Raw genomic sequence first — 20,709 nt, 5'->3', positions numbered from 1 at the left:
TTGAAAAATCTTGAACAAATACCAACTAAAAGTTGTGTAAATGAGGATTTTCTGAGATAAAGAATGTCTAGATTATTATAGGGAAATAGGTTCACACTTTCTAGTTATAGACGTACTTCTATGAATAACTTGCCATTTGACCATCATGTAACTAAAGAACATCGAGAAAATATATCTGCTCTTTGTATTTTAGATCACTAGTGAATCATGTACAGATGAATTGAGTTTAATGTTTCATAAAATCTTTGAATGTAGTTAATATAAGGAAGTAAGGTGACTGTTTCATCAACAAATTCTATGTAAATAAAAGTATCCATATATTCCCAGCAATGGAAAAAGTTTAAGTTAATCTATCAATTTTACTTCATGGACTTTATGGTTTCACTCATAAACTGAAGCTCTGAGCTACTTATACTACCCACCACAAAAAATATAATTGTTGAGCATTTCATTCATGCTAAGAGCCACTCAATAATCACATATAGTAAAGTTACAGTACTATGCAAAAATACTGTAACTTAAAAATTAATGGAATTTGATTTCAGACCACTTCAAAGAACAATGGTGGAACATCAAAATTTTATTAATCTCCATATTTAGTATAACGGAAACTCAATCGAAGTGCTTTAGTTCAGCAAACAGTTAATATTTTATGTGTCCCCATTTTGCTTCAGTAGCTGCAAACAGTCTTTCAGGCATTGTTGTAACAATTGATTGATTGATTGATTTAGTGTTTTATGGCACAAAGCAGCGAGGCTATCTGTGCCAGACATTCGGTAAAAATGTAAAAAAAAAAAAAAAAATAAATAAATGTAGTAATAGACATAAATGGAAATGAAGGTAAAACCAAAAAGTATAAAACCAATGTTGACACCTAGTCTACAATGTTAAGATAGAAGGCAGAGTATAAGAAGTTGTAAGGTATTTACTCTAGCAAAAAGGTAATGATCATAACCCGCCAGGAAGACTAACAGGTAAGTTCAAGAACCACCGTCAATCACCTGAAGTTGGCCTTTCCAGTCCTGGTTCCGGGTTATGTGTCATAGCAGCTATTAGCAAAATGTAAAAGAATAAAAGTTTTAAAAGACACTCCGCAAATCGTAATAATGAGTAGCCAAATGTCCAGTAAAAAGATAAAAGTCAAGTAAATGGAGTAAAATTTGTAAAAGTAATTGAAGATAAAAGCAAAACGGCAATTAAAACAGAAAATGGCGTAAAAACCAATGTTGACATCCAGTCAACAAAGTTGTAAAGAACTACCTGTAACAGAATGGTAATGATCATAACCCGCCAGGAAGACTAACAGGTAAGTATAAAAACCACTGTCAGTCACCTGAAGTTGGTCTTTCCAGTCCTGGTTCCGGGTTATGAGTCAATATGGCCAGTACTAAAAAGTTAAGTAGTAAAAGTGTGAAATGCTATGCAGCAAAAGTATAATAACAACTCGCCAGGACGACTAACGAGTAGTTCAAACAGTAGCGTTAGTCACCTGAAGTTGGCCTTTCCAGTCCTGGTGTCGAGTTATTTAATGTTCTGGCCATTGTCCAATGTCAAATTGAAGGAGAGAGATTAAAACTGTAAAAAAGGAACCACAATTAAAAGGTGTAATGAATAAATATGCAACACTTAAATGAGATTAAAAGATTAATTGCCATTAAAAAATTAAAACATTATCAAGGTGGACAGAGTCACCATCACCAACAACTCTGTCCAATGTTACAGACTGACCCTGGGAAAAATATGTTTAAAATAATGCCGTCGTTGAGAATTGTAACAATGGCAAGAAAGTAAAGCGTGGCTGATAGTGATTTGAGTGTTACACAAACTACACATTGGTGCATCAGTTCCAGATAAAAGAAAATGATGAGTTAAAAACTGTGACCAATGCGTAGCCTAGTCAGAACAACTTCCTCCTTCCGAACTTTACGGAAGCTAGATGGCCAAAGTCAATTTTGGGTTTGATTTGAAAAGTTTGTTGTCACGTTGCTCACTCCAAGTGGACTGCCAGCTGGCACGGAGCCAAGCCTTGAAGACAACACCATAGTCCATGTACGGAATAGGCATAGGAGTAATGGTGCTGAAGCAGACATATTTAGCTGCCATGTCTGCAAGCTCGTTCCTCGCTGATTACCAACATGGCCTGGTATCCAGAAAACTGGATTGAAGTAGCTGCTAATGAGAAATGGGCCAGTCGGTTTCGAATATCAGCGTGTAGCGATTCCAAGGCAAGTATAGAACTAAGCGAATCAGTATAAATAGTGCAGTTAGAGTACTGCTCAGCTGCAATATGATCCAGGGCAAGAGATATGGCATACAGTTCAGCAGTGAACACAGAAGCTGTAGAAGGGATTCTGCGTGCAACTACTGACCCATAGCAAACCATAGCAGAGCCCACTGAATTACCTGATTTGGAACCATCTGTATAAATGGGAACTGAATGATTGTTTGAAAGATATTCATTGAATAAAAGATGGTACTTCCAATCTGGAGGATCTGCCTTTTTTAGGTGACTGAAAGAAAGGTCACATTTGGGGGCTGTAATAAGCCATGGTGGGATGGGCCCACATGTGGAATCTGCAATGTTATCCAAGGACAGACCCAATTCATCAAATTGCGCCCGGAAGCGAAGGCCAAACGGAGCAATGACAGATCGTCTGTTCTGAAAAAGTACTGCCCATCGAGGAAGGAAAACACATTTCCAGGTGTGATGCTTTGGTAAAGTTTCGAAGTATATTGTAAAGATAGTTGCAAATGGCAAAGGTGTAGAGAAGGTTCATCAGATTTAATGTATATACTTTGAACTGGAGAGGTACGGAAAGCTCCAGTGCAGAGTCGAAGTCCTTGGTGATGAATGGGGTCCAGCATCTTTAAGGCCGGGGTCTGGCAGAGCCATAGACCATTGATCCATAATCGAGTTTCGATCTAATAAGAGCACGATATACCTTTAACATTGAACAGCGATCTGCCCCCCAACTGGTAGAAGAGAGAACACGGAGGATGTTCAGTGCTCTTGTGCATTTGACCCGAAGCTACTTTAAGTGTGGTATAAAGGTCAGTTTACGATCAAAGATAGGCCCCAAGAACTTGGTCTCCGGGACCACTGGCAGCAAAACTTCACCGATATGAAGTTCAGGATCAGGGTGAATACCCCGTCGACGGCAAAAGTGCATGCATACAGTTTTGAGAGAGAGAAATTAAAGCCGTTTGCCAGAGTCCACTTCCATTACACAATTGAGGGCAGTTTGTAGTTGCTGCTCAATATATCTCATGTTTGACGACTGACATGAGATGTGAAAGTCGTCGACATACAGCTTATTCGCAACAGTGAGAGGGAGTTGTTCAGTGATGGCATTTATCTTTATACTGAAGAGTGTAACACTCAATACACAGCCTTGAGGGACTCCAAGTTCCTGTACAAAGAACGGGAAAGTGTCGAACCCACACGAACTTGGAATCTCCTGTCCATTAAAAATTTTTTAATAAACATGGGTAGATGGCCACGTAACCCATATGTATGGAGGTCTCGCAAACGCCATACCTCCATGTTGTGTCGTAAGCCTTCTCTATGTCAAAGAATATTGATACAAGATGTTGGCGGTTGAGAAAGGCTTCTCTGATAGATGTTTCAAGATGAATTAGGTGGTCTGTGGTGTAGTGCTGTCGACGGAACCCACACTGGATGGGCGAGAGGAGGTTGTTTGATTCAAGGAACCAAACAAGATGAGCATTAACCATCCTTTCTAATGTCTTACAGAAACAGCTCGTCAAAGCAATTGGACGGTAGTTTGAAGGAATCTTGGGATCTTTCCCTGGCTTAGAGAAAGGTAAAATAATAGCCTGGCGCCAGGCATCAGGAAAAACATTCTCCTGCCAGATCCGGTTGAAAACAGTCAGAAGGACATCAAGAGAAGCAGGAGATAGATGGTGCAGCATGTCATAATGAATATCATCAGGTCCAACAGACGTACTGGCAGACCGATAAAGGGCCATTTTTAGTTCCACCAGGGTAAAGGGACAATTATAGTCAAAGAAACAGTCAGTTTGAAAGGAAAGAGGTGATCGCTCTGCCCGAGTCTTGATGGCCAGGAAGGTGGAGGAACAAGCAGAAGTATTAGATACCCGGCAAAAGCTTTCACCTAGTGTGTTAGCGATGTTCCGAACATCAGTCACCTCCTGACCATCAGAGAGTAAGATTGAGAGGGGGATAGAATTGTAGTATCCATTAACCTTTCGAATCCTGTCCCATATGATCTTGGAACTGGTGGTAGAAGATATGCTGGTTGTGAACTTAATCCAAGATTCCTTCTGGCTTTGACGTCTTACCCACCTAGCATGTGCACGGGCCCGTTGGAAAGCAACCCGGTTTGAAAGTGTGGGATATCTACGAAAAGTATCCCAGGCCCGCTTTTGAGCCTACCGTGCTAAGTGGCAAGCAGGATTCCACCACGGACGAGGATATCGTGGAAAACGTGTCGAGGTTTTAGGAATACACTGAGCAGCTGCATGTGTAATACAGTCAGTTACCGCTGCTACACAGTCGTCTATTGATGGCTGATTTACGATGGCAGGATCAAGTTCTGAGAGAGCAGTGAAAGTGGACCAGTCTGCCTGATCCAGCTTCCACCGGGACACCGCGGGTAGGGTGGCATCGACCACGGCCAGTCTCTCTCAAAGGTTCGGAAAATGATCACTGCCTAGTGGATTACTGTCAACCCTCCATGAAAAATGGTAGAATAATGAAGGGGAGCAAACTGAGAGATCAATAGCGGTAAAGGACTGACTAGGTGCATGAAAGTAAGTGTAAGAACCAGTATTGAAAAGAGAAAAATTGTGATCAGAGAGCATCCGCTCTACAGATCGGCCCCTCCCATCAATAATAGCACTTCCCCAGAGGGGATGATGTCCATTAAAATCCCCTAGGATTAGAAATGGAGATGGCAATTGTTCAACGAGAGCATCAAGATCTGATTGATCATATGTCTCTCCAGGGGACAGATACAGAGAACAAACAGTGATGGTATGACCCAAGGAAACACGGATGGCTACAGCCTCCAGGGGTGTGTTGAGTGACAAAGACAAGGTGGCCACGTGTTGATCAACCAACAGTGCCACCCCTCCATGTACTCGACCATCACACAACCTGTCATTTCTGTACAGAGAAAACTGCCGAATGGAGACAGTATCAGCAGTTTTGAGAAATGTTTCTTGTAAAGGAAGACAAACAGGATGGTAGGAAGCAATCAGCGTTTTGATATCATCCAGATTAGAACGTAAATCTCGACAGTTCCATTGTATCAAGGTGGCCATTTTTAGAGCGGGTAGGTGAAGTGGCTGGAGAACCCTTGGGTTTACGACCACGTCTTTTTTTCTTTACTGTCTTTAGTGGGAGGAGGTCTATCAACCTCCATGGATCCTGCTCTGGGTGGGTGGGCAGGTTTTTGTTATTGGAAGGGGAATCCAGTGACTGAGGACGCGAACGAATAACTGTTTTGTCTCTTGTGGTGGGAGAAAAAGATGTATCAGAAGAAATGCCTGTATTTGAAACTGAAGAAGGTGGATCTTGACGTTTGTTGGAAGGTATGGGAGGAACAGAGATGGGTGTGGAAGTCGATTCATCAACCTTTTTAACCACGGAGGTCAAAAGGCTTTTCATTTGTTTTGAAAACGATTCTCTTGGAGGCACAGAGAGATCTGTCTGCACTCCCACTGTAGTTGTGGAATGAAGTGCAGCAGCATATGTCCGAGATGGAGTTGTGGACAGCAATTTCTGAGCCTCAGGATAACTAATGTTATGTGTCATTTTCAAATGCTGCACCTCTTTTTCCTCCAACCATTTTGGGCAAGAATGAAAGTAAGAGGGGTGAGAACCATTGCAGTTTACGCAATGTGGGTTCATGTCACAGTCATAGGAATCGTGGTCCTTGCCTCCACAACGAGCACATGTCAGGGAACCACGACAAGATGTCTTTGAGTGGCCGAATCACTGACATTGGAAACATCGAAGAGGGTTTGGTATGTATGGCCGAACCTTGCAAATGAGATAACCTGCCTTGATGGTGGCAGGTGCACGTGGTGAAGTAAATGTTAAAACGAGGGTATTTGTTGGCAGTGTAACTCCATCTTTGCGAGTGGAGATGCACCTCACCGCAGAAACTCCTTGAGTGGAGAGACCAGCGAGAATCTCTGACTCGGGAACGTTCTTCAAATCCCTTTCAACAATAACTCCTCGTGAAGAATTCAAGGTAGCATGGGGTGTAACCTCAATAGGTATATCCCCAATTGCCTTTGAATTCAAGAGGAGTTCACTGTGTTGGGATGTGGATGTTTCAACCAATATGTCACCAGATTGAAGTTTCTTTACTGATTTTGGAGAGCCAGCAAGTCCCTCTAGTCCCTTTTGAATAAAAAAAGGGGACATTTGCCCTAAAGGTTTTCCAAAAGAGAATGTAATATAAGAAAATGAGTGCGATGTTACTGATGTTGAAGATTGCTGTTCTGAGTATTCAAGGCGTGGTCGCACCCATTGACTGTTTTTTACAATTTTATTTAAATTTTTTTAGAGGATCCATAGGAAAAAGAAAAAATTTTGGTACCCACTGACCCCACCCACCATGGAGCCCTACAAGGGAACGCACTACAAAGTCACGCAAGGACAATGCAGCAACGCCAGGGTTTCGTGACCACTATACCCAAACACCAGCATCAGGCACAATGTCCACAACACCCGTTGAGAACTTCCAACACTGGTACTTGGTTGACTCTAGCCCAAGTGGACCAGCCGATTGACCCAAGGGGGGCCACCCAAAGGCCGCCCGTCTACAGGAATTCGAGGCCAAAGTGGTGTTAGGATTGGACCCCTCAACCACCAGGATCCTCTCCTCCCCTTCACGGGTCGCCACGCACGGCAAACACGTGGGTGGATGTTTAGATCCCATAGAAGGTAACCAGATAGAACAGAACCTTCCCTGGGAGGTCCCCTCACCACGTACAGGAATCCAAACCGAGGGGTGTTGTAACAAAATTAATCAAAGTGCCCTTTGGGATTTTACTCTAAATGTCTCTTATACACTACCATAACATTTCCTTGGAAGTAACTTTTGATTTGTCAAGTTTTTGATCTTTCAAATTTCAGATCTGCTCAATTGGGTTGAGATTGAGCTCTGTGGGGGTCATTACATTATTTAAATGACTTCAGCAACTTCTTTCTCATTTAAGTAATTTCTGCACAGGTTAGATGAGTGTTTGGGGTCATTAACTTCTTGGTAGTAGAATTCTTTAGCAATAACATGCAAACCCCTGGGTATATCATGATGAATCAATATCAGACGATACTTACTCTGGTCCATTACACCAACTATTTTAAAAATACCTTCTGTAATCTCAATAGAAAAACACTCCCAAACCCTCGCACTGCCTTCCCCATGCTTCATGGTAAGTGCTATGCATTGAGGTAAGTATCTTTCACCTTTACTCTGCCAGAAGTACAAACTACACATATTTAAATCAAATATTACAGACTTGGACTCATCCATCCATAACACCCTTTTCCTATCATCAGCAGTCTAACTTTGTACTTTTTTAGCAAATTTCAGTCTCTTGACAACACTTAGAAATAAAAGTAAAGACTTTTAAACTGCTACATAATCAAGTAAATTTAAAAAATAAAGAAGCAGAAAAAAACAATACATATATAAAAATCATTATTGAATGTCAATCAAACCCCACCTTCAGAGGCAACACCTCTTTGTTTATTCCAAAGAAAAAGACCATAGATTTTGTCCATGACAAAAGACCTGCAACATCTCCACACACTCGCTTTGCTGTCTCCATATTGTAGTCATCCATTGCTAAGTATGGTTCTAAAAGCTCAACCACTTCATCATTGATAGTGTCCTTGGGAAAGTTCTGTAGGGCTTGAAGGAAGCCAGCACCTGACATAAACTATAAAACAGTGTAAGATCTGAATCTATTTGTAAACAAACAAACAACTGTTGTTACATGTGTACTCTCCCTCATATTCTCTTAAAATATATTTTATACATTTAAGGCTTATTTTATGTACATAAAACTTTCAAATAATAATTACTTCCACTAACTTATCAGTATATATAGAACCATAAAAAGTATAACTATTTTCAAATAATAAAGCATGATACAAGGATATAAACAGGAAAAAATAATAAAACCTTACCTTCAGTGATTCATCCCATGATGGCTTAACACAAGGTCGCTCTGGATCTTGCTGGACATGCTGCAGTCTTCTTTGAAACAGAAGAAGAACACAATCCATAACTCGCATGATTAGGTGAGGTGGTCTCCCAAGTTTTCGTACAGTGGCTATACAAAATTCAATAATAAAAATTTAGAACAAAATGTCCAACAATTTTTCATATATTGGTAAGCCAATAAAAATGTTGTGTTTTAACAATTGGTAGAAGGATCTGTTTAAAAATACACTTACTAAAGGATTAAATTAGACATCCATACTGTGGTTAAAAAGTCATTACTGAATATCATATGACCTAAATTTTCAGTTGAATAAATGAAGAATTTATTGTAGTTTGTATTACCAGGCTTACATACTTTTTCATTGTATTTAACTTACCAATATGAGCAGGTTTAATAGTATTAAGAGCAGCCTCTGCTTCTTCAAGAGCTGGCTTAGCAGCTTCTAACTTTTCTTCTGCTACTGCCTTGTCAACACTGATCTCATTTACAATGACTTGAGCCACATCTTTGGCCTTCTGGACACTATTCTTTACTTTTTCAGCAGCCTGGGCTCGAATAGTAACTTCTGAGAGAACCTAGTAAGTGGAAAACCTGTTTATTAGATTTAAAAAAGAGCAGTGGAAGCAATAAAAGTCCAAATTAATTGTATTCCTTAGTTACAAAAACAGTTCCATGAAGTTCAATAATGACCATGAGACAGGTTTCTAGCCAGTATTTTACTATTAGCAAAAGTTTATGGTTACTTAAATGATCACAAAGGCAGAGTTCACTATTATACATTAGATTCACGACCAATGCTTAGGGAAAATTCAGTTATGTTTACTATAACTTTAATAAAAAGAAATTGTGAAGATTTTAATAACAATTATTTGCAAAATTTTATTTCTATAAAAAGAAAGCTATACATATATATATAGTTTCATAATTTAATTTATAAATATAAAAAAAGCAACAGTATTACTAGTCTCTATTTAACAGTTTCATGGAAAACAACCTTCTTCATGTTTGTTCACCAGTTATATAAGCATATCCCTAAAAGGGAGGTAAAAATGGGAGACGAGTTATTGAAAATATTCAATTAAATAAATATATAAAAACCCACCTTCTCTGCTTTGTCAGATGCTACTGCTAAATCCTGTTCCATTACAGCCAAGTCTTGCTTCAAATTTTCCACTGAAGAAGAAGCTTCTTCAAGTTTAGCTAGGCCATGATCCATTCTTCTTGCTAGCTCACCAATCTCTTCCTGTTTTTGTTTATAAACAAATTTGTAATTACTTATGAAAGAAAGGTAAGACTTGGGTGTCACATGAGTTGACCGACGAAACCTACAAAAAAAAAAACAAAACGAACATTAGACCACAATGAAAAAGATAGTATCTTAAAAACTAGAGAGTTATTATGTGGTCATAACTGAAGTTTTAATTTCTTGTAATCCTAGCAGTATCATCTATGTTTCATTCAATCCCTGTCTACTACTTTTCTACTATAGTTACTCTGTTTCAATTCAAAATCACTAAGAAGAAATACAAAAGTCTATATGACATACAGCATGTAACTGATAATCAACGCAATACTTTTACCTCTCAATTAATTATCATTAAATACAATTATACAATTATGACACTGAACAATATATTATACAAAAATATATATGCAAAAACAGCTTGTTTGGGTTGAGAAAATATTTTACGTTCGCTCTTCTAGGTAAAATATTTTCTCAACCCAAACGAGCCGTTTTTGCATATATATTTCTCTGCAAATGAGTTTTCTCGACATCACTGATTAATATATTATACACAATCTATGAACACTACTTATTATAATGATGGTGGTCAAATCTTAAGCTAGACTAAAATCTAATTGTAACATTCAACTTTAAAAGAAATAATTATATATTTTTATGTATCACATGTCTAATTATTTACTTTCATAAAATAAAAAATAGGTTCAAATTTTTTCTATAATTTTTGCCACAATAATATTGTTAGTATTTAGATAATAAAACTGTTGACACTAATACAGTACTAATCAATTGATAACTTAAAAAAATACATAATTACAAAGTTAACAAAATAATAGTTCTTTATAAATACTGTTAAAGAAACAAATACAAAACAAATTATATCCAACATATAATTGAATATATAACTCATGAAACTAACAGCTTTATCCTTAGTATCCTTAAGTTCTGTGTATTGTCCATAAAGACAACATTTCAGGTCTTATATCTTATGGACAGTGATTAAGATCTTGATATGTACTTCTACAGTAAGCAAAAAGTTATGGTTATTTCATAAAATAAGCTACAAGGTCTACAAATTAAAATGTATAAGAATAGAGTTTTTATAGTTAATGAAAAGACACCCACCGCTGGAAATAGTCAACACAACAAGTGGCAACATGATCATGAATAGTTCCCATGGCTTCCACTAGGTGTTGTTTCACTGCTGGTTCACAAACAATATCAAATTCTTCTAGAAAGTGTTTGGCTACAGCTACAAGAGCATCTTTTGGCCAAGGTTGAAACCATACAATTGTACACCCAGAAATTAGACCAGGAAATTTTAGGGCTCTTGTGCGAAACTTTTCTCCAACCTGCAAATGAAAGCATAAAAACCAAGATTAATAAATAAGTAAGTGTGAAATTTTTAGCTTGCTTATTTCATATGATTTTTTTATTCAATCCAGGTTAAGTTTGTGGTACAAGCAGGACAACAAAAAAAGCCATATAGCAGCCAAGATGATATTTTTTACATAACTTCGTTTCAAAGTTTACTACAAACAAAAAAGTGATCTTTATTAACAACTGGTGGTAAAAATATATAAATTGCATTAAATAATAATGTAAAATTATAACTCACACCAAAAATATATTTGTAATAATATATATATAATAATGAAGTAATGAGATAATATCAGTGAAAAGTAATAATACAAAAATAAATACATAAACAGCATAATAAAATAGAAAAATTCAGCAAGAAAATGTATTGAAATATATATGTAAAAACGTCTTGTTTGGGTTGAGAAAATATTTTACGTAGAGGAGCGAACAACGTTTCAACCTTCTTCGGTCATTGTCAGGTTCACAAAGAAAGAAAGAGGTAACTGACCAGGACCTGACCACATGTTTGAAAGGGGTTGTGTAACTGAGTGTCGGAATGTAGAGGGCGGTGTTACACAACCCCTTTCAAACATGTGGTCAGCTTCCAGTCAGGTACCTCTTCCTTTCTTTGTGAGCCTGACAATGACCAAAGAAGGTCAAAACGTTGTTCGCTCCTCTATGTAAAATATTTTCTCAACTCAAATGAGCCGTTTTTACATATATATTTTTCTACAAGTGAGTTTTTCTCGACATCACTGAAGAAAATGTATTAACCTCAAGTTAAATTTTCTTTTTTCTATTCCTTGTTAATGAGTTCTGTGTTCGTTTGTATGTTTGTACTTGATGTATCACTATGCAATAGCATTATTTTTCCTTTTAAACTTTTTATGTATAATTTGGAAGTGTGTGTTATGATTTACAACTCACTTTAGTAAAATGTTAAGGAATATTTTTATACAATGTACATCTATTTTTCACTAAAATTGTGGTTTGTTTTCTTATCTTCAACCTATGTAAGTATAATTTGTTAGTTTTACAGCTGATGGTTACATTATTTAAATTGGAAATGATGCAGTTTAATGAATGAAAACAAATTAAAAGATAAAATCATCCTTAATCAACTTTCTTGTACAATTAATACATATCAATATAACAGACAATCATAACAATCTTGTAATTACTAATGCATATTAGGTTTAAAAATAAACAATTTTACATACTGTCATGAAAACAGTTTTTCTTAACTTTAGAAAGCGAGCCAATTATCTGAAAATTTTTGTTGAACAGAAAAACCCATTAAAACAAGGGTGTAAGAGTTTCTATATTTCTAAACATATAATTTTCCAACAAATAAAGAGTTATTTCAACTTTATTGAAAAAATCAATAAATAAGACTATAAAAATATCTAAATATTTTCTAAACATATTGTGAGAGACTTTAGAATGTTTTACGATGATTCTTAGCCTCACATTAACTGTTAAAAAAAAGTGATTGAGAAGTTTTTCTTTTAATTTGGACAAAAGTTGTGCACCAGTTTATATGTAGTCAATTTCTGCATGTACTATTCTGTACCTGTAGTTAAAGATTCTCAGTAGAGGATACAAGGAATAACTAATGAGTGGAGATGTCCTTAAAGTTAAGGCCTCATTCATCTCTATCTGAAAGGGCTAGCCAAGTTACTGTCATTCAGAAAAGATCAAAAGACTCTGAATGACCAAAGGACATGTCCAACAACTCATGGCCAGTGCAATGTGAACATCAACTAATATTAAGAAAAAGTAACAAAACAAACTGTAAGGTGTTCATCATCTGGTTGCAGCTATGTGACTTATGGAGAACTGTCTTTTCTCCAATGTCTTGCTTGAAACACAAAGATGTGCATGCAAATGTAGAAAAGATACCTGACAAGGCATCATCAGCCACAAGATGGAATTTTCTGTCAACTTCCGGAAGGCATTACCTTCTCATGGAGCACCAGTGTAGAGGGTGAAATTTGTTTATGATGATCAGAGATATATATATAGCGTGCAAAAGTTCTTACTGGACAAATCCATTCAAATATGAAGTCTTGTATTATGACTTTTGTTTTTGTAATTGAAAGACTATTTAGTTCTAGATGCTTGTTGCTTTTAAAAATAGGTGTTGGGAGAAAGGAGTATAGTCATATCTGAGTGATCATGCACATAGATGTGAACCCAAATGGTAAAAGCATTCACAGAAAGAATTTGGTTGTTATTGATTTCATTTGGCCTGAAGAATCACAGCTGGAGGCAAACAGAATCCTGAGGTTTAATGGAAAGCAGTATGGCATAACTCAAAACTTAAGAATATATGTATGCCTAAACAATATTCTTTAAAAGATAACGTGACCAGGATATTGGACATCACTAAATGGTAAATTTGGTGAGACATAACCTAAAATTTGCTTTTAAGGCATTTGGGAACATCATGGTAAACAATTTTGGTAACAAATTAATCAATATGATAATGTAGCAAGAGCAGGCTACAAGAAGTATAAGTTATCATAAGCTATAAAAACTTTTTTGAACCCTGCTAAGAGATTCATTAAGATAAAAATAACAATCAATAACCCCAACAAGATATAAAAAGATAACACAATAAGTGAAAAATAGTGATTAAATTCTCTCATAGCCCAAGTTTTATGTAGTAAAACTTAATACACATAAATATAACACCTTCAAAGAAAAACATACATGAAGCATTCAAGGCACAGATGTCAAAATTCTCTTCCATTTGAAACTATGAAATATGATAAAGGAAAATATGATACAGCAAACATGTTGCAAAAGGTTCAAAATAGTGAAAAGGCCAAGAAACTTAAGTTGGTTTTGGACAACATCAAAAAAGTTAGGTACATTTATTAAGAAAGGTCTTTGAATAATGAGAGCAACCAAGCTAATGGTTTTCATTGTCTTTGAAGGTAGCAGACAAATCAGTTCTGTGTGAAAAATGTATAAACTTTAAAAGGTTACCTGATAAAATTAACAGATAGGCAAGGAAGAGCAGTGGCATAAAATGGCTAACATTCAAGCCATCTTAAAATATAATCCAACTTCTCAGACAAGAAACTGAAAAACAGCCAGCCACAAAGCCATAGATACTGAATATAATTTTGAATGTGAATGTTTGAAGATGTCCTGAATGTTCTCATAGTGCTAATTGAATTGTTGCACTATGACAATGCTAATACATTCGGAATAGGGTGAAATAATGGATTAAATGGTCTAAATGGACTGATGAAAAAACAAAACAACTTTCAGTAACTGACTTGTCAAATACTCAAGGTAGAGAGAGAAATAGTTCTGTCAAGATTTAATCAGGGCATCCACTTCTGGAAAACATGGATCTGGAACAGGGCATATGTAAAGTGGAAAAACATGATTGCTCATGGAATTAAAAGAATTGACCACCAAACAACCATCTGTGAACATAGTCACCAATAAACTAAATGGTGCAGAATCCACTTCCTGGTAAGAAATTAATACTTTTGAGAAAAAAAATTATTCCAGAATGTTTATCACACAGAAATGAGACATGCTTAAAAGTGAAAAAGTTGAAACTGAATTCAAGAAATTAAAAAACTGCAAGAATGAATGCTGTCCTAACTGTTGATATAAGCAACCACCATAGAATTATATCTACATGATCTAACACAAAATAGTGCTGGATATGAGTAGAAACTCTAGAAAAAACACACTGAAGGTCCAAAATTCTATTATACTGTATGAACTGTTATTTCAAAAAGTCCAAAAATTAGAATTACAATGATTTCCCGACACAGTGACTCAACCTGTAAGGGAGATATTTTTGATTAAATGTAGATTTATAGGATGAAGAAGAAAAGAAGATCCTGTTATCATAAATTCAATGTTTTACTGGATTGAAGGAAGAAATAAACATGCTACATAGCAATGAGTCTGAAGTTGGATGCTACTGAGAAATAAGGTTTATTGGAAGTGATGCACATGTGTACATCAAGAGAATGACTTTTAAAAATGAAGCCCTCATCCCAAAGCAGAAAGGACATCATAGATGGTGAGTGTGGAAGACATAAAAGTACATACATGGAAGTTGTGTGGGTGATCTATCCAAGTGGTGTAGCTAGCTGGATGTCAACTACATGTGAAAGACTCATGGATAAAAAGTTATAATGAACCAAATATTTATGCAAAAGAAAGAGTTTATATCAAATGAATGGAGAAGATCAGTAAAACTAGACTATTTGACAGAAAAAATATCAACCTGAGCAAGGCTCAAAAGGAAGAACAATGAACTAAATAATGTACCCATCAAAGGCAAAACAAAACAATAGAATGGCAGACAAATAATGATAAAATGATAAATTTATATGCAAAAACGGCTCGTTTGGGCTGAGAAAACACTTTACATAGAAGAGTGAACAACGTTTCGACCTTCTTCGGTCATCGTCAGGTTCACAAAGAAAGAGGTAACTGACGGAAGCTGACCACATGTTTGAAAGGGGTTGTGTAACTGTGTGTCGAAATGTAGAGGGCGGTATTAGATGTTTGAATATATAATTTTATTTATTATATTAATATAGGTATAAAGGCGTTCCTTTATATTGGTTTATTTTGGGTTTAAGTTGTTGTATAAGTAAGGCTTCTTTAATTTTACGTTTGTTTATGTTTGTTTCTATATTTAGTATTTGAGTGTTTTCTATGGTTATGTTGTGTTTATTTGACTTGCAGTGTTGAAAACGTGTGAAGGTGACTTTTATGTTCTTTGAATCTGGTTTCCATTTTCTACTTGTTTCTCAATATAGAAGTCGTGGCAGTTATCACATTGTATTTTATAAATAATGTTGGTGTGGTGTTTGTCAGTGTAGTTTTACATAGTATAGACCTCAGTTTTGTGCGGGTTTTGAATAAATTTGGTATTAATTGAATGTCATATTTTGTTACTAATTTTTTTGCCAAATGTTGGTTATTTGTTTGCTGATGTCGGGAATATATGGTATACAGCAGTATATGGTTTCGTGGTTTTTTGATTCGTGAGCTGTATTTACTTTAGTTGGTTGATTTTGCTTTCTGTCTAGGTGTGTAAGTATAATGTTTTCTACGGTTTGTGGAGGAACACTGCAAGTCAAATAAACACAACATAACCATAGAAAACACTCAAATACTAAATAAAGAAACAAACATAAACAAACGTAAAATTAAAGAAGCCTTACTTATACAACAACTTAAACCCAAAATAAACCAATATAAAGGAACGCCTTTATACCTATATTAATATAATAAATAAAATTATATATTCAAACATCTAATACCGCCCTCTACATTTCGACACACAGTTACACAACCCCTTTCAAACATGTGGTCAGCTTCCGGTCAGTTACCTCTTTCTTTGTGAACCTGACGATGACGAAGAAGGTCAACGTTGTTCGCTCTTCTATGTAAAGTGTTTTCTCAGCCCAAACGAGCCGTTTTTGCATATAAATTTCTCAACAAGTGTGTTTCTCGTCATCACTGATAAAATGATAAGCATTCGGTATAGCCATCATTATTATCCATCTACCAAAATAAAAAAAAACAACAAAAAACAACTTTCATTACAAACTCATGTCTGAGACTTCCTGATCCAGAATTTGTAAGTGTCTGGATCAGATAGAAGATAAAATGACATTCATACCAGAATGAAGGAATATAACATTCCAGATACTGTTGTTAATGTGATACAGAGTAGAGAGGTGAAGAAACAGTATAACATTCTGGAGACTATAGCTTGTTGTTAATGTGATACAGAGTAGAGAGGTGAAAAAATAGTATAACATTCTGGAAACTATAGTTTGTTGTTAATGTGATACAGAGTAGAGAGATGAAGAAACAGTATAACATTCTGGAGACTATAGTTCATAAGATATGGATGAGAGAGGTGATGAAGAGAACAATATAATATTCCAATCACTATAGCTCATGATACAGAGTAGAAAGAAGGAGATAGTAATTTCACATTCCAAGGATCTTCAGGTCACAAAACTGATGATGGATCAAATTAGAATACCACATGGAATAGCCCTCTTCCTACAACAAAAGATCTGAAAATCAAGAAGTTGATATGTAAAAAGGCTATTAACATTTTTTCTGATCTCTAAAATAATGCAAAAATAATCAGGATTAGGAGGGAAATACAAAGGTACAAGAAAATAAAACATAGAATACACCAAGTTGCATCTTCATGTGTAATACAATAACAGAAATTAATTCAAGAATTAAAACATATCTGGAAAGAAAGAGAAATAGAATCTGAATATCCTGAATAAGAAACATTTTTATAATCATAAGAAAAGGGTGGTTGTTCAACAACTGAGTGTTTACAGAAACATGAAAACCAATAGAAGCACTAGTAGCAAATCTGTAATTATTAATAACTTGATTACAAAAATGTGCCAACAGTGAAGTCACAAGATCTCTCTTCATGCTAATGGCAAACTGCATGAATAAAGTCTTCAGAGAAGTTGTATAATTTATGATATCGACAGAACTATTTGCACAGTAGTTAATACTGACATTATCTATAGAGAGTAAACTTAATAGTACAACTGACAACAAAAATATATTGATTATGGTAAGACAGCAGGTCTTATGTATGTTATTCTGAGGCAAACACATCATATCACATGGAAGATGGGAATGTGGAGAATGCTGGTTAAATTGATCAATGCTGTGCATTATGTCTAGAACATCCAGAACCTAAAAATCATGTGAAAGTTGACAGAATGATAGCAAACTCAACAACAAAATGCGTTAGATATTTCAAAGACAAGTCCATCTGATTTGAATAAACATTAATAACTGGTCTCCTGAGATTTATAATTGACTATGTGAACTTTAATATTTATTTTAACAATAGACTTCATCTCCATGAAAAGGTTCGCAATCAGAGAAACTGGAAAGTTACTTTTAGTACTGCATTTTTTTCAAGTGCTGAGACATAAAATGTAATTTTAGTATTACTCTGAAAACTAAAAAGAATGTTCGTAACATTCTTCATTAAATCAAATTGGTAAACCAAGATGACCTAGTTTAACAAGTGATCTCCTACTAATGAATTAGTTTATAAAAACTGTTTTGTATTGTTAGTTTAATACGTATTTACGATAAATTTAAATATCATAAGCTGGCAAAACCCCATGAGATATTATTGGGATTACGGCCAAAAATATCATTAACACCGAGAGTACGTAGATGGTAAAATAATGCATCCTAATCCTAACCATAGGCTGTGTTTGTGATTTTTGCATTCCTAGAAATTACAGCTCAAATATGTCTAAGACCTAACTTTTACCCACAATCAAAACCTATTCAAACAATACAGTCCTTTTTAGATGTATAATAAAGAATAGCAGTTTTCACATACTGGAGAAAAAACACATTACTACATGAAGATTTTGTCTTGTCCTTGAAAGAAAGAATTCCATCACATTCTCAGGTGTAGGAGGTCGACGTGGAAACTCTCGTTTCATCACTGGCATTAACTCTTGAATAATTTCTAGTTGTTCATCTCGAGTGAAGAGGTTTGAAACCTAAAATATTTGAATCTTAAAGTAACATAATAATAATAATGACTGACTGCTAGGATGAGGGATAGAATTCTAATTTATGAAATAAACAAAATTCTTATTTTGGATTTAGAATAAAGAGAGTCAAAAATAGCACACCTTACTCTCAACACATTAATATTTTCATTTAACTTTATCATGTGATCATAAACAATTGTAGTAACTGATGAATGTATAAGCTTGCTTAAACATTAAATCTAATGTTATAGAACCAAGTACTACAAATGGTAAATACAATTAAACAAACTGATCTGTATGAATATTTAAGTATTGAAACAGTAAATGTCAAAACCTATAGACTGTAACTAAAGTCAGTACACACAAAAACATACTAATAAATCAGGGCAAGTATCATATTTAAATTATCATTAGAAATCACGTATACAATAACAAAGATATAGCAATAACTTACTGTACAAAAAATCTACTGAATATTTTTGTAAAACTCACCACACCAGAAGATAAAACATTATTGAGATATTCCAAAAATCCTTCCTCTTTAATATCTTGGTCTGTGAAAATAAAAGTCGTTCCTTTGTCTTGAACACCAGTGGTGCGATAAAGAACTTTTAAATCTTCCAGTAGATTGGAGGCATTATAGGACCTATTACATTAAATGTCATAAAAATACATTTCTAATTTATTTTCATGTGTAATTATACACCTTTAAATGACAAGATAATAATGTAAACATGATCTTGGTGTAATATTATAAGTGATGTCAATTAACATTTACATGAAAATTTGTACTTCGATACAAAAATAATCATATTTATTTAACAAAAAACGTATTTGAGATAGATTTCATTTACTTTCTCCAAAAATTAATCAAAATTATACTTCATTGGTATATGATCAATTAATTTTACAATACAACTTCTACAGCTCTCTGCTAACAAAAACTCCTGTTTTACTAGAACACTAAAACTAAGTATGTATAAAATTATATGTACATAATTTTATGATCAAGATAGCCAAGATAAATTATTTTTAAAGATATTTCTAGCAAGTAACAAGTTTCCATAAACTACCTTCATGAATAATGTCAAACAAAGTTGTAATATAAATTGTTATAAAGTTTTGTTATTACTCACCTGGTAAGGGTTATTTGAAATGTTTTATAGCCAGCAATAAAAGAAGCAAGTTTAGTTAAAGACTGCTTTCCTGAACCACCAACACCAACTAACAAAGCATTCCCTCCAGGTGTTCTAATGATTCTTGAAATCTAAAATGAATATTCTAGTACTAGCCTAGATTTTCTAGATTTTCTTTTAGATTTTTATACTGAAAGAGTAATCTGAAACTATCTACCATTACATACAGATTTAACAATCTGGTTTTTATCATCTTTCAATAGCATAATCTGAACTGCAAGAAATATTTACTCAACTGAAGAACAAGTATTACACTACTTCTAACTGATATATGCAGTCTTAAGATTCAACTCCTGACAACCAACCTTAGTTTATAACAGAGTGTAATAAACAACTGACCTTTGAAGTGTGTCTACATATGGGATTAACTTGATGCAAATTTTAGTACACTCCTTTCATTTCTACTGTTTCATATTGAAATAATTTTTAAGAACACCTAATTTTCACCAAGATTTTGTTCATCTTACAGTGGTATAGTTTGTACTATAGACCATGGCAAGCTAGACAGACTTAAGCTGTTTTCAAAGTGAAAGAGTAAAAAATGCGTATATTAAAGATTTCACACCAAGGTATCCTTTACATAAAAGCAAATTTAAGTCTTCTGAATTCTCTCAAGTCACCACAATATGTTCCATATTACTAGATGGCTTGTTTCTTTGTAGCACAGTTTAGAGTTAACAATGAATAGAAATGTCAAATAACCAAGCATTTCAGATGTGCCAATTATTTTTAGAAGCTAATATAAATACTCCGTTTTTATACCAGTGATTCAGAAGTCCACTGGATGGCAAACAATTTAAAAATGAAAAGTTTTTGTTTGTGATATGGAATTAAGGGTTGAGAGCCACCTATTCTGTGACAATGCCACTTAGGTCGTTCAATGTCATATCCTTTGAAACTTTTATGAATACGTTTCATACACTAAAAGTATCACTTTAAAAAATGTAGGCATTAGCAGTGAAGCATTATAAACTATAAATTATCAAAATAATATTACAGAAATGACAGTTGTAATCATACATGTAGACAAGGTATACATCCTAAAGTATTACAAGTGCAACACAATTTTCTTATAATTTGATGTAAACAAACCATTCGACTTACAATGTGGTAGCAG

The 20,709-nt window shown here is 34.9% G+C and overlaps 1 protein-coding gene across 1 annotated transcript in view; it reads right to left on the bottom strand.

Moving 5' to 3' along the window:
- The window catches only part of LOC143248542 (dynein axonemal heavy chain 5-like), a 173,131-nt gene that overhangs the window by 22,018 nt on the left and 130,404 nt on the right, over nt 1-20,709 (bottom strand). The window contains 9 exon segments of the mRNA XM_076496978.1: nt 7,726-7,941; nt 8,192-8,337; nt 8,606-8,804; nt 9,332-9,554; nt 10,598-10,824; nt 18,237-18,245; nt 18,247-18,402; nt 18,889-19,042; nt 19,533-19,663. Of these exon segments, the coding sequence (XP_076353093.1) occupies nt 7,726-7,941; nt 8,192-8,337; nt 8,606-8,804; nt 9,332-9,554; nt 10,598-10,824; nt 18,237-18,245; nt 18,247-18,402; nt 18,889-19,042; nt 19,533-19,663 (1,461 nt within the window).

Source organism: Tachypleus tridentatus, chromosome 1, assembly GCF_004210375.1.
Source record: "Tachypleus tridentatus isolate NWPU-2018 chromosome 1, ASM421037v1, whole genome shotgun sequence".
Taxonomy (NCBI): Eukaryota; Metazoa; Arthropoda; class Merostomata; order Xiphosura; family Limulidae; genus Tachypleus; species Tachypleus tridentatus.
This window is presented reverse-complemented; position numbering and strand designations above follow the sequence as displayed.